Here is a 15,934-nt window from a genome sequence, read left to right on the forward strand (position 1 = left end):
TACAAGGAGGGGCTAATGTTAGATCCAAACAAGAAAAATTACCCGTGTGGTAGTCTACTCTTGTGGCACTTCCATCATTTAAGATAACAAGATTTCTCTCGTTTGCAAATTCTTCCACTACTTTGCCATTAGCATCTGTTTTTTTACTGCCCCATAATGTATTATGGGCATTAAAGTCTCCCAATATTACAAAGTTTTTCCCCCTCACATTTTTTAAAAGTTCATTCAGCGAATCTGTGCTAAGTTTGCTGCACGGGTTGTAGAAATTAACTACATTTAAAATCTCATCATCCAATAAAATTTCTAATGATATGATCTCCAGATCATCGTGTTTAAAAACACCTTTGTAGTTTAGTGAGGAATGGACGTATATAGCGCAACCCCCTCGGGACCCTCCTTTTCTATTCCTATATTCACATATATAGTCTGGTATCTGTAAGACCCTCCCCTCTTCTAACCAAGTTTCTTGTACACAAATAATTTCTAAGGGTCTTTTTTGTTGATTCAAAAATCTAATAAGCTCATCCCCGTGGCATTCAAGACCCTGTGCATTCCACTGGAGAATGCTGAATGCCACGAGGGTGATCAGACTAGTAGAATAGGCTGCGAATCGACTGTAAATCAACGTCTGTGGGATGTAAACCCAGAGTATCTTTCAAAATATGTGTTATTTCATCAAATGGATTACAGTCAGGCTTTGTTACTATTCTGATTAGTCTAATAAAGAAAGAAATAAGTGTGATGTCTGAAGCACCTTTCAAGAAATTACTATGCGTTTGGCCTACATTCTCAGACATTTTACTTGTCACCTCTGTTTTGGTAGAAAATTGCGAATCCGAGACGATTTCCATTTCGGTTTGATCAGAAACTGCATTTCCTTTCTGAGTGTTTATTCTATTAATTGGATTTGTTACTTTTTTAATTTCTGCCTTGTTTACAAAATGTTTTCCCTGCTTAATTTCCTCGTTTTGTTCGGAGCGTAGTCTCACTGCTTGCGCATATGAGATGCGATTTTGTACTTTAATTTGCTGCACTTCTTGTGCTTCTTTTGATGCCTCACAACCTTTATAAGCAGCCGAATGATTACCATTGCAATTTACACATTTGAAATGTTGTCGCTCCAATTCGCAATTTTCTACCGAATGTCCTAGGCCACATCTGGGGCACCTTTCCTTAGCACTACATCCACTTGCTAAATGCCCGTATCTTTGGCATTTAAAGCACCTGGGTGCTGGTGGAATGTATTCCTTGACTCTTATTTTCTGGAAGCAAAATTCAACATGTTCTGGAATTTGGGGGGTAGAGAAGAACAATATTACTGTCTTTAGGGGCTTCAAATCACCCTCAATTCGTTTCTTCATTCTCTCAACCTTCACTACTCTGCTTTGTTCTAGCTCCTTCAGAATATCTTCCTCAGAAGTTTCTAGAGAAATTCCAAATATGACCCCTTTCGAGGCATAGGTTTTTTCCTCTATTTTGACTGGAATATTGCCAATCTCTGGTATCTGAGTTAAGGCTTTACGTTGCTTGTCATTTTTACACTTTACTAAGAGGCCCTTCCCACCTCGTACAAACTTAATGAAGTCAGGGGGAGACCTGCAAGCCTTTCCAATATCCTTCTTGACAGTTAGTTCATTAACTACACTAAGGTTTTTATTTCTATCAATAGGTACTAAGAGTACCTTTAGGTGGTCTGCTTTTGGGGCATTTATTCCTGTTTTGAAAGGAGTTGACGGCGGTGTGCCAAAATCGGTATCCGCTGCCAGCTCTTCAACATCACTTAAACTACCTTCTCTCATTCTTTTCTTGGCTAATTTTAGTTTTCTTATTACTTGAAAACCTCCCTCCTCTTCTGGAGGCTTGCGGTGAGCTAGATTCTCCGCCACGTTAGTGGCGCCCGCCATTGTGGTTTGGCGGGAAATTCAAACCCTCGCTATATCTAAGTGCAGAGTGCGTGAAAGGCCCAAAAATGTCAGCTTACCCTTCTGCAATCCGAATTTCCCCAAAATTAGCAATAGCAAAATCCAAAAGGATCCAAGGTATAAATCCTAATTCCTATATAAATCCAAAAGATAGTCCAAAATCGAAAATGAAACAGCATAGCACAACAACTCGACTCGACTCGACTCGACTCGACTCGACTCGACTCGACTGCGCACGGGTTATATAGCGTCGGGAGCTATTGTCTGGCTCCACTCGGGCGTGAGCCGCGCTGTGATTGGCCGAAGCTGCTGGCCAATCAGGGTCCGCGCTGGTGCTTGGTGCCCGCTGGAGCGTGCACCGTGCGCTGTGATTGGCCGATGCGGCCGGCCAATCAGCATCTGCGCTGGTGTCAGGCACCTGCTGATGCGGGCGCCGTGCGCTCTGAACGGTGGATGCAGTATGCCGTCGGATGGCCGGTAACCATGCATCAGGGATCTCAATGCCGCTGTCCCTATTGATATTGCTCGGGTGCAAACGGATCTGAATCGCTTCCTTAACGCGCCGCGTATACCCAATGCTTATCATGAGCAACGCAGCTGACCTCATCCCATTGGTAATAATATCTTTATGTGAGAAGTGAGATTGTTTATTAATAGAGTCAATGGCGACAATAGACAAATATGACTAATCGCCACTCAAACCAACATAAGAAGAAGAAGAATCGCCATCACGCATAAATTTTGGTGAGTTTTTATTTTTTTTAATGTTGTAAGGTCAGTAAGAATGATCTTCTTTTGAAAAGATCATATGTTAGGCTAAGTATCACATTTATAAAATTGCATGAGTTCGTGATACTTTGAATGAGGGATGGGGGGAAAATGAGCAATGTATATTTGCACAATAGCACTGTATGCTGCCGAGAACGAGGTTATATTATAACCTCGTTCCTAGGATGAGTGGGTGGATCCGACTTTCGCCAATAGGGGATGATGCCGGAAATTCTCTTTACGTATATTTTCCCTGATCAGTCACTTCTTACCTTTATTCTAACATAAATATGAAATATTCTTATAGTTATACTTATAGGCCCTGCTATATAAAATGTGTGGCAAAATAAGGGTGACAATTTTGGCTTATTTTCTCTTTTTCTATGGGACAAATGCTTGATTTTCTTACACTGTCAGTTTCCAATAGAGCTATTCATCATATTACTTTGCTCTTATGTAAATTTGATTCTTTAAATTATTTTTACTTAATTAAAATTAGAGATTGAATAATGAAAATTTTCTTGTCATATTACTTTCCACCAATAGAGGGCGTACACAAAAATGTGCCCAAAATTCAAGTTTTTGAGCGCTCTGGTGAATACAAAAAATTAGTGCACGCGAATCTTTCACACCCTTTTTGCTCAAATAACTATGATATACCATTATAGCTAAGATTTCTAATTGTGCTATGACACTTACCGAACCATATGGAACGTTTGTTGAATTCTCTTTGCTGTTTTTTTTAATAAAAAAAAAGCATTTTTGCTTGATCTTCACGTAGATGCCTCCTGATCAGCGTGGATATCAATTTTTGCCTAAAGAGGGCGCGCGATATTATTCATATGACGGTTTGTACCGTTTGTCTGCAGCTTGTACTGCTAGCTGCATTCTAGGCGCTCAGCATTATTTTCTTGCTCGTTCAATCCACTTTCATCATCATCTGTCAAAAGATGGCGTACTTTACCTGTAAGTATATACATGAAATGCAACCTGTTGCTAAAAATTGTTGACATTCCGACCTAAAAATGCTCATTTTAAGCACTTTTTGTAATCATAAATGGGATAGGTATGTAACTAAACAATTGATGCGAGCTCAAAGCACGGGCGGAAGAAAAATGAGATCTATTCATATTTTGTAAATGAATATCATATGGTTAATTGGGTATCATTAATAATGCGAGCGTGAAGCGCGGGCAGACAATTATTGAATATATGCAGGCTATCGTGCATGTTTTAGATTTAGACCTAGAATCTGGGCATTCTGAATACACTTGTTTAATCATGAAGATCAATAATGCTATTGCAAGCTGAAAACATTTGATATTCTGATATGAAAAAGGTCAATTTAAACACTATTTCAAGCACTTAATGAATGATGCCCTTGGTCTATAGTATAAATACTATCAGAAAATGAAACCTGTTCCTTAAAGAGCAAATATTTCAACTAGATCTAGAACTAGTATTGGTAATACAAATAATGCCAATGGCAATGCCACTGCTGGAGGTGTTAATACTAGTGGTGGTAATAATAACCGAGGCAGAAGGAGCGTTGGGAATGCATGTCCAGGAAAGAGTGCCGGGATTCTTGCACCACAACAGAGTAGCCAGCCTAGATCTAGCTCACAGCCTATTCAGGCTGGTACTACTGAAATTATACCTGCTAGTTACAGTGTGTGGGTTTTGTGTGACATTGAGTTTGATCAAGATGAAGATAAACTTGTTGTTTGCAGTAGATGCGACTATGCATTCTGTGTGTCTTGCCTGCAAATGCCTGATGATCAGTATGATTTTCTGGCAAACTCTAGTGCTGATCTACATTGGTATTGTCCAGATTGCAAACAGCCTCCTCTCCATGCTGTGCGAGATGAATTTGAAATTGAGGAGAGATGTCAGGTGTATTTTTCCAAATTGGCTGCTAGGATGGATCATTTTGAGGCACAATTAGCAGTCAAAGCCGATGTTTCAGTAACAAATGAGCTATTTCGCAGGGTTGAGAAGTTATATGGAGATAGTGAAGGTGAAGGATGAATATTGACCGGCTATTCAGAGAAATTGATCAGTTGCAGGCCAGTCGCAGTGGTCTGGATGAGTCTGTTATTGCTGCCTATATCAATGAAATGGATGCAAGAAATAAGAGAAAGAAAAATGTGATACTTTTCAATGTGGAAGAGGAAGGTGACCACATAACATCTTGTAAGGAGCATGACACATCTGTTGCATCAAATCTAATCTCCACGATCAGTGAGTCAGTTGGTAGTGTTGATGCTAATGACTGCAGGCGACTTGGCCAGAGAAATGCAAGTCAGGGTGACCAAAAACCCAAGCCTCGCCCACTCCGGTTGACAGTAGCATCTGAGCAACAGAGGGATGCTATACTGAAGAAGGCTAGTAGGCTGAGGGAGAATGTAGCGTCTAAGCACATTGCTATTCGTAAAGATATGACACCCATGGAGAGACAGCGTCACCGTGAAAATGCTTAAAAATGGAGAGCACACCATGCTCAAACTGAACGGGGCCCTGGATCTGGAAGGTCAGAAAGCCTCTGATCCAATGGGCATCCCAAGACAACTCCGCACAACCAGACTGGGCCGCAGGATCCATCTGGCTTTCCCCCATAGGGTGATAGTCGACAGTCAAAAAAGTAAATGACTTTCCATACAAATGTGATTGAAAATATGTTAGTTATTGTAAATGTGTTAGTATTTGTATATGCGTTGTTGCTTATATATTCAGTTAATCCGTTGCGTTAGGTGATCCCAGCAACACGTTAGAGCTAATGTAAGAATTCAAGATGTTCCAGAACAAAAGATGTTCCAGAATCGTTATCGCCACCCCTAAATACACAGTTGATTGATGACACAATTTTATTTGAAAATCCAACTCATGATACACTCTTAAGTACACAATCAATTGATGATAAACTCTCACTTGATGACACTCTGTTGGATACACAGTCAAATGGGGACACTTTCTCCAATTCAGTCAAACGATGACGTGCTTAAATCTATGAGATGTATATACACAAATGCTGATTCGTTACGTAATAAAATGGCTGAACTTAAGACTTATCTGGAACGAGAAACCCCACATTATTGCTGGTACTGAAGTCAAACCAAAAAATTTCAGAGAAATTCAACTCGAAGATTTTACTTTGAATGAATATGTAATACACTTCACTAATTAATGTTACTAATGCCCCTGGTAGGGGAATTATCATTTATGTTCATGAATCTTTGAGTGCTAATGCCGTCGACGTATCATCGCACCAAGACTTTGATGAAGTCGTTTCGGTTGAATTGCATTTAAGGGGTAAAGATAAGCTCTTAATTGTTTTTATAGAAGTGACAGTGGAAGTAAGGCAAATAACATGGCATTGTTTAGCACAATAGCGAGTAATTCAAGGACGAAATGTAATCATGTTTTATTAATGGGGGATTTCAATTACCCAGATATAAACTGGGATTCATGGAAGACTTCCAAAAATGAGAATAGTGAAGAATTTCACTTCATTGAATGTGTACGTAATGCCTTTTTGTATCAACATGTTAAACACACCCTACCAGGTTCAGGCATGGTTTCAAACCGAACATCCTTGACTTAATTTTTATGAATAGAGACGATCTTATTACAACAGTACAACACTGCAGTCCTTTGGGTTCTAGTGACCATGCTATATTGCTGTTCAAACTGAACTGTTATTATGATCAGTCCAGTAGCATGGAAAAAGTATTTCTTTATGACAAAGCTAACTTTGTTGATATGACTGAGGGAAGCCTTGGCTTCATTAGACTGGCATACATGTATTCCATTTTGATCAAATTTTCAGCATTTAGCTTTGTGAATTTTACTCTTATTTATTGAGATAGAGTGTATATTAAATATCTCCAGCCTGGACCATCCCTTAAAGGACAAGTCCACCCCAACAAATAGTTGATTTGAAAAAAAGGAGAAAAATCCAACAAGCAAAACACTGAAAATTTCATCAAAATCGGATGTAAAATAAGAAAGTTATGACATTTTAAAGTTTCGCCTAATTTCACAAAACAGTTATATGCACATCCTGGTTGGTATGCAAATTGGCAGACTGATGACGTCACCCACTCACTATTTCTTTTGTATTTTATTATATGAAATATGAAATATTCTAATTTTCTCCCCCTTGTCAAGTGAAACAAAGTTTTATTTCTCCCTGAACATGTGGAATTACCATTATTTTAACAGTTTATGGTTAAGTTAAGTTGGTCCTTGTTGTCAAATCTGTAAAAATTGAAATATTGTATTATTCAAACAATAAAAAACAAAAGAAATAGTGAGTGATGGACATCATCGACTCTCTCATTTGCATATCACTGAGTTGTGCATTTAACTGTTTTGTGAAAAATAAGCGAAACTTGAAAATGTCATAACTTTCTTATTTTACATCCGATTTCGATGAAATTTGCAGCGTTATGTTTGTTTGATTTTTCTCTATTGATTCAAATCAACAATTTACTGGGGTGGACTTGACCTTTAAATATAAAGTCAATGGAATACATTGAAGCCGATTTTTGTTACCATTTTGAATGTTAGTCTTTAACAGGCTCTAACTTCTTTGTTTTTGATCCCTTTGTAGTAATTTAGCCTAGATGACTCCGTGATGATATTTTTCAATGATTTTGATATTGTCATTACATCACGGAGCCCACTCATTCAATGAACAAGGTTATGATATAACGGAGCGTACATGTAGACATGCATATGGGACTGTGCCTAGCAAACTAACGATCAAAATAAGAAGGGAATCTCCTTCATATTTAACATTAGAACTAGCGATCCTATTTAGTATTTTAAACAAAAATTTCATTAAATTACATACCTTTATACACCTAATGCGTACCGTATGACCGTTTCCCCCCCAAAAAACATAAAAATTAGAGATTTCTTACCAGACCGATGTCATGTATCCATTCGTAAACACTGCAAATACAATAGACTTGACCATTGAACCGCTTCGATATGACGTAGCTTCGATGAGCTATGTTACGAAGTGCCGTTTTGAAGAACAATTCATAGATTAAAATTATTATTTATTGAATAATAAAATTTGAATATTGATTGTGAATGATTATTATAAGAATAATAATTATTTATAATCAATATTCAAATTTATCATTTAATGAATAATAATTCTTTTTAGTGCAAAAAATTGCAGAATCTCAATAATTTTTGAACTATACCTTAATAAGCGATCCAATCACGAGCCAAGACCATCACTATCGATACTTTCGAATATTTATCGGCCAAATTATTTTTGTGACTATGTGATCATGACGTGATTTGCGCGATGAACCAATCAGCAGTCTCCAAATTGCTGCCATGATCTTTGCGGAGCCTGGCAGTTTGTGCTACTCAGTCAATGGACAACATTTTGATGTAGATATTTTGATATACAGTTGTATAAATGTGTGAGTTGGTTTGGGAATGTGATCAACCACATTCCTCTAGAGTAGCCAGGAGGTTCCTAGGGATTAAAGTCATTCACTGATGTGCTTATTCTCCATGGAGCCAGGGATTGTGCCACATTTATGTGCCTATACCAGGGATATAACGTCACCTTTAACCCCCCGATTTTCTGTGTTTCCTATCATGAATCCAGCCCTAAAATGTGTAAATGTCTGAGAATGTATTTCTTTTTAGCTTTGTGAATTAAGTTTATTTCAAAAATAAATATTTTCCCAATGATTATTGAAAAAAAAAGATTAAGAATACAGGAATTCATTCACCACTGCCGGCTATTCGCGTCTTCTAAATCCTTTTTTTTTTAAATAATTATTTTTAAAAATATGTATTTTTGAAATGAATTTAATAAACCATATTGCCCTCGTCTAAAGACTTGGGCCAATATGATTCAGTTGCCAGCAATATAGATGTATTTGATGTTCCCTTCAAGGCCAGTAAATATTTAATTATTTAGTAGCAGTAATAATAACATATTTGTATAGCACACATATCCAACTTGTTAGTTGCTATATGGCCCTCCTATATTGACCTGGCTATAGTCTTCAGATTCCGGGGCTCACAGCTCTTTGAGGAATTCCTCTTTTGGGGAACTCTCTCTCTCTCTCTTTATTTACCTGGCCAAAGAATCTGCAGGTCTGTCTGTCATGTCTGTTATTGCTATGTTTGAAAGAAAACTTAAATAATTTCCCTTTGATTAATTACAATGTATTAGACTTTTAAACTCACTTTAGATCAACTGCTGTATTAGCTAAGCTGAAAATGATTAATTTTGTAGTCATTTTGGCTTTAATCATTTCATGAAATGTGGATTCATTGCCTCCATTCCCATGTTTTTAATAACTTTTTTAAGAGGGCTACATGTATGCCTATGCCCTGATCTTATATTCATATAATTTTGCTCTGATTTCCCAGTCAACCATCATGATGACATCGATGGCCACAAAATGGCGATGTCTGCTTTCCATGCAACAGAAATCCATCACACAGATGAAGAAATGTTTGTCTACATGTACAGTTGTCAAGAGTCACAATATGCAACTGACTGCACCACATCACCCATCTAAACATGGGCTGTTTTTTGCAAGAGGCTTCCAAACCACAAGTTGCTATCTTAATGAAGAGACCAACACAGGGTAAGTTATTTAGAAAAATGAGGATTTCTTCGCCATTAAAAAAAAATTATCTTAAAAATGGTATTTATTGTAATAAAATCAAACTTGCAGCTAAAGAATGAATCAATTACATACATGTAGATTTGTTCAGAGTAAAATTCCAATCAATACATGTGCAAACAGATAATAGCAAATTATACAGTCCATCCACATAAAAAAAGGTTTACGCTTTATTCAGAAAGAATAGGAGATGAGAAGAATACTACTTTTAACAAATATTTCTTTAAAAATACGTAGTTGAGTAATATTGAATGAATAACAATGATATCCGTGTAATTTGACAAGAGTGGATTGTCCTTCGAAAAAAATTATTTCCTATCATAAATAATTATCTTGTCAATAATGTTAACAGTTAACAGTAATTTTTTTTTTTTTTTTTTTTTTTTTTTTTGGGGGGGGGGGGTGGTTTGTTTTGGCCCTACATAGGAATTTCAAATGTTTTAGGTCACACTGGATTTTTCCTTTTTGCAAGATTTTAATTTGTGGGTTTCATATGATGTTCATCTGTACACAGGCTTGGCTTGCTTACTAAAAATTGTGGCCTGTTGCTTCAAGATTAGCAATATATGTAATTTTGATATTTCATTTGGAAAATTGCATGAAATTGACATGATTTCCTAGATTTTATGCCAATTCTGAAATACATGATTTATGATCACATGAAGCTCTTTTTGATAATCAATAACCATTTAGTATTTGAAGGTGTACTTGTACATGTTTTAACTTTTCTTTGTCAGGGTGCTGGATAAAATTAAAAATAGTTTTCTGCTTTCTTGACCAATACTAGTGCATATTGATTCTGATGTAAACATGAACAGAAATAGGAGAAATTAGTGAAGTACATGTATATCTAATGAAATCTAAGTCAAATATGACAAATGCAAAGATTATTTTCTTTCAAGCTAATATTTCATTTTCTTTATTTGGATATGATTTGATCATTAGCAGGGTGAGTGACGCTTCAATAATTGAATGAAAGCTTAACACCTACTGCCTTCAACACATTGCAATAAATTGAGGGTACTATTTTAGGAAACTTGTCAGCACTGACCAAATGGTTGCAGTTGACATTCAAAGGCCTGTGTTCAATCAATACAAAGGATTTCAATAACACCAGTCATTGCTGACAATTTTCATGAAGTGGTTTACATAATTATTGATCAACATGTAGATCACCCACCCAGGGGTATTTCAGAATATCATGGATGGATATGATATGTTTTTTTAAACACTTGTATAATGCCATGTTGGCATATCTGAAAAGCTTTCAAGAAATTCAGGCTGCTCGGGAGTCACACTAATTACAAATTTGAAAACTTTTTTTCAAGAGTCTCATTGATTTTTATTATTTGGTAATATTCTTTTGTGTGATACATTCTCTGAATTATTTTCAATACTTGCGTGCTTTTAATATGTGTTTTGTTGTTCCTGTGAACACAGGTCATCACATACTCGTGCCAGGTACGTCTAACTGTTCATGAAGTTGAGCTTTGAAATTATGTTGAGTTGTTGTTCATTCCCTATTGACAATTTTCGTTGAAGTGTACATTAGGGAAGATGTTTGAAGATAGTTCTATGACTTCTATCTGAATTTTATATGAAAACAAATATTCAGCTGAAATAACAAAGACTTTTTGAACTATTACATTTCTTACATGTATTTGTCTTTGTTTTATTAAGATAATGCATGGCAATAAATCTTTCGTATTGCAGACATTGATCTAACAAAAATTAATTTTCTCAGATTGTTTTGTCTGAATTGAATCTTGTTAATAATTTGTATGTAGAAATCACCTTCTTAAACCTTGAAATCTACATCAATTTCTCATTTTTAGAATATGTTGTTACAAGTACTTTCAGCTACATGTACATGTAGACTCAATTTTTTAAGTTTTGAAGTTCACTGTTTTGATAGATAATGAATGAATTGAACTGAAAACCATAGAAAATGCAAATTACACATACCATTTTAGTGGCATCAATTTAGTGAATTTACATTTACATATTCAGAAGCAGTTAATTTTTTTTACATGTTTAGCAGGAAGAAGGCCCATGTTACCACTTTAAAATCTTGGGCAATCCTTCAATTTTAGAGGGTCATTCATAAGTCCCAGTGACACAGGTCTAATTATGCTACAGTATATTGTGATTCATGAAGGTTTTCACATTTTATTTATGAGTGAAATGTACAACGTTCAAGGCCTGCATTGCATTGATTTCTCATGAACTTCATTTGCTGCTTTCATTCATATTGTGGAAGCTGAGTGGGTTTTCTTTTCCATCTCACCATATCTGTACATCATAAGTAGTCTGTAGTTGATGATTAAATGCAGGAAAGGTATCTTAGCTTTAATGCAGTGGTTGTTCTAAAAAGAAAGAAATCAAATTCATGCTGCTTGAATTAAAATCCATCTTTGTTTATCCAGCATCATTGCCATGTACTGTAAATAGTACACTAGTTTTTTTAGTGATGCCTTGTTTCATTCAACCCTAGTACTTTAAAGTACACATGATGTAATATATGCATGGCATTTTTTTTATGAAAAAAATTGATAATGTCATTGGTCTGTACAGTATAAAAACAGATAACAAAATAAAATCACTTCATTACGAATAGCTGCAAATGTGCATTCATTATACTGGGATATACATTCAGTTGATTGTTCACTTCTCATGATCTTGGAAAAGTGCATGTGGCATTGCTTCCAACCTAAACCTTGCTTTACACTGAACAAAGTATCACTGATTCTACCAGGAATCAACTTTCCTTTTTCATCAAAGTGACTATGTACTAAACTTATCACAAACTTATAGTTGTTTGGATTTTAAAATGAGAATCTGATTGAAATTAGCTAATACTTAAAAGTTATTGCGTTTGGTACCAATATCAGAATTATTTTGTGGCAGATACTTCCATTCCATTCACAGTATAATAAAATTTCAGAGTTTGTATAAAGTGAAAGATTTTAAACTCTCATTTGACATGGTACGAAGGTATAGTCATCTGTACATGCAGTGAGAGAGTTTTTATAAAGTAGCCAGTCTCAATTGTTCATATACCGGTACTTTTCATTCTTGATTCATGAATTGCCTCAATGTACAAATAGAGTAGGGGAAGGCGGGGTAAGTTGAGCATAGGGGCAAGATGAGCCACCACCCCAGGCCAATAATGAATGAGTCAGACATCATGGTGGTGTCATGTATTGATGACCCATTACATAACCCTTAAAGGACAAGTCCACCCGACCAAAAAGTTGATTTGAAAAAAGGAGAAAAATCCAACGAGCAAAACACTGAAAATTTCATCCAAATCGAATGAAAAATAAGAAAGTTATGACATTTTAAAGTTTCGCTTAATTTCACAAAACAGTTATATGCACATCCTGGTCGGTATGCAAATTGGCAGACTGATGACGTCACCCACTCACTATTTCTTTTGTATTTTATTATATGAAATATGATATATTCTAATTTTCTCCTCCTTGTCAAGTAAAACAAAGCTTTATTTCTCCCTGAACATGTGGAATTGTCATTATTTTAACAGTTTATGGTTAAGTTAAGTTGGTCCTTTTTGTCAAATTTGTAAAAATTGAAATATTGTATTATTCAAACAATAAAAAACAAAAGAAATGGTGAGTGATGGACATCATCGACTCTCTCATTTGCATATCGCTAAGTTGTGCATTTAACTGTTTTGTGAAAAATAAGCGAAACTTGAAAATGTCATAACTTTCTTATTTTACATCCGATTTCGATGAAATTTGCAGCGTTAAGTTTGTTTGATTTTTCTCTATCGTTTCAAATCAACAATTTTCTGGTGTGGACTTGACCTTTAACCCCACCACATTGTTTTCAACTTTAAAATAAAAAGTACTTTTTTAGATGGAAAAATACAAATTTCACAAAAAAAAGTAAGAAAAGGTGTGAAATAGATCAGTGCTTTTGACCCACACACTTCTTAAAATATAATAAAGAAATAGGAGCAATATCGTTAGTCCAGGTATGGATTTTCATTCTTGTCATGGTTTACATGATGGATGCATAAGAAATGTGTGGATGTGAAAATATCGCATGAAGTTCGGAATGGGGTAATTTTAGCCAGCCAACATGGGGCAAGTTGAGCCATGGTAATTCTTATGGTAATGTATAATAAAAAAAAAGACCTTAAAAAGCCATTTATATGCAGGCAGAAAGGAGCAAATTCACATGACAGTTCTTTTACTTTTAAAGGATGTTAGTATTTAAAGCGAATTAGCAAGTGAAAGGACTTTAAATAAAAAATTGACATGCTGGTTCTTCCCACATACATTTTGTATGTAGTTTTTGTGGCTCAACTTACCCCAGAAGGTGGCACAGCTTACCCCACAAATGGGGCAAGTTGAGCCATTTGACATCGTTTTTTTTTTGTCAAAGGTTGCAATGACTTTCAGTGTGGGGGTAGAAAGTGATATATAGGTTACAAATAATCAAAATTAAAGGCAAGGTACCTATTTCTACAATATTATTGGTCATATAAATTCTAACATGCAAAATGCAAAAAGTGTCACAACTTACCCTGCCTTCCCCTACATCACCCTTCCCTATTTTCCCCATTACTGGTGTAATCTCTTGCATGAGGTTTCTAGCAGAAGAACCACTCACATGTTAAATCTTACTGGTTTAATCTCTTGCATGAGGTTTCTAGCAGCAGAACCACTCACATGTTAAATCATTTGAAACATGTCATCTTTATGACATGAAATAGATGATTGCATGACCACTATTTTGCTTTTCAGAAAGTAATGTGGATGATGTTGTATCATTCTCAGCACTACACACCCCTCTTAGGCAAATAATGTATCGTTTATGGAGAGAGTGAACTATCTATCACTTGTTCCCCAAGTCTGAGGTTGTTTCCCACTTATATCATTGTTTTAGGCTAGTAATATTTTAGTATCACATTCCCCAGTGCTCATCAGCATTCTTGTTCTGTAGCATGTCTTTCTGTGCTGTGGATGCCCACAATCAAAGTGTTGCTTATTTGAATGTAATGTGGATATTCAATAGAACTCCAATTCGCTACATGTGGCTCTCTAGATTTATTTTGCCTTTCCATCATGTCTTTCTAGATCAATCAAATTGGACGATTATGGGAATGGTCCCCGTAATAAAGGAATACATGTACCTGATGGTTTTCAGTATGTATTGTATGTATTTCTTGTAATGAGAAAATCATGTTTTGGGGGGGAAAGTGTGCTGTTTGTTTCACAGTTGTAAGGTCAGATTGTCATTGCAGTATGTTTTGTTTTAGTGATATTCAAATAGGGCATATACGTGAAAATTTTAGGCTAACATATACTGTAAAGCACCCGCCCCTTCCTCATTACGAGAGATGTGTACGCGTTGAAAAAGATGCATACATTACATATTTGCTAGCAAAAACCATATTGCATCATAAATTTTGAATGTAAAGTAAAATTGATTGTTGCTATTAAAAAGTTTGACTGCAATATTCATGACTCAATTTACTGTACAGTACATTGTAGATACCTCCATGTTTGCAGTGCCTATCATGTTTAATCACAGCTGATTCCATCTTTATTTTCCACTCATTTCAAAGTTCTTTTCATGTGTAAAAACATAGATAAGAATAAATAGAAATAGCTCATTAGTCCAGATATCAGTTTTAGCTCGAATTAAAGCCCAACAGATACCTGACAGTCAATCATTAATCATTTTCAAAGTTGAGTTTGAATAAAAAGAGAAAAGTAAAACAGGCATTACACTGAAAACTGCCTCAAAAACAGTTCACAACACAGTGCTTTATTAGAGAGTCAATGATGTGACTACGGTAACTCATTATACATGTAGGTTGTATGTCTGAGAAGTATTTCAATTTGTGCGGATTTGCCAAAGGAGACTGTCAAATTGCAATACTTCATGGCATTTCCACATATATTATGATTCAAACTTTTTTGTGCCTTACAATGAGGAGAATATAATGTTAAAATACATGTACATAAGAGTGCGAAATTGGCTCAATCGGTAAAGCATCTGCCTGTCGAACCGAAGGTCATGGGTTCGAGTCCACCCCTGGTGGATGACTGATGCCTGTGTTGTGTGTAAATGTCTCCCCTATTCCATAGATGCAGGCTATGTTACAATGAAAAAACTCTGTTTCGTGAATACGACGTTGTGTAGAGGAGAGCAGAGATGCCAACCGTTACGGATTCGCCGTATTTGTTCCGATTTTATTCCTCCAATTACGGTGTTACGGCAACAATAAAAAGGTTACGGAAAAAACAACTACAATACATGTGTATTGTGTATTGTGTATTGCTTTGCTGTGCATGTGTATATATATGCGTGTATTGTGTATTGTGCATGTATATGCGTGTATTGTGTATACATGTATCGTGCATGCAGCGTGTGTGTGGCCAACGGTAAACCAACGGGAGTTTCTCTACTATAATTTATAAACGCGCGCACTGCCTACTACGTTCATTGAGTTATGCTTTTATCAAGGCTTTCTGATTAGAATTATCGATATCCTGGCCAATCAATGCGAGCGACAAGTTCCGAACGCACGCACAT

At 36.0% G+C, this 15,934-nt stretch overlaps 1 protein-coding gene across 2 annotated transcripts in view; it reads left to right on the forward strand.

Annotated features, from left to right (window-relative positions):
• LOC129256143 (glutaminase kidney isoform, mitochondrial-like) overlaps positions 1-15,934 on the forward strand; it is a 59,379-nt gene that overhangs the window by 8,821 nt on the left and 34,624 nt on the right. The window contains exons 2-3 of one of the 2 annotated variants that reach the window (XM_054894419.2): positions 9,102-9,322; positions 10,802-10,822. The exons of the other annotated variant lie outside the window; for it this stretch is intronic. Of the exons in view, the coding sequence (XP_054750394.2) occupies positions 9,111-9,322; positions 10,802-10,822 (233 nt within the window). The 5' untranslated portion in view covers positions 9,102-9,110. The remainder of the gene's footprint in view (positions 1-9,101; positions 9,323-10,801; positions 10,823-15,934) is intronic. 2 annotated transcript variants of the gene reach the window in all.

Source organism: Lytechinus pictus, chromosome 1 (genome assembly GCF_037042905.1).
Source record: "Lytechinus pictus isolate F3 Inbred chromosome 1, Lp3.0, whole genome shotgun sequence".
NCBI classification, from domain to species: Eukaryota; Metazoa; Echinodermata; class Echinoidea; order Temnopleuroida; family Toxopneustidae; genus Lytechinus; species Lytechinus pictus.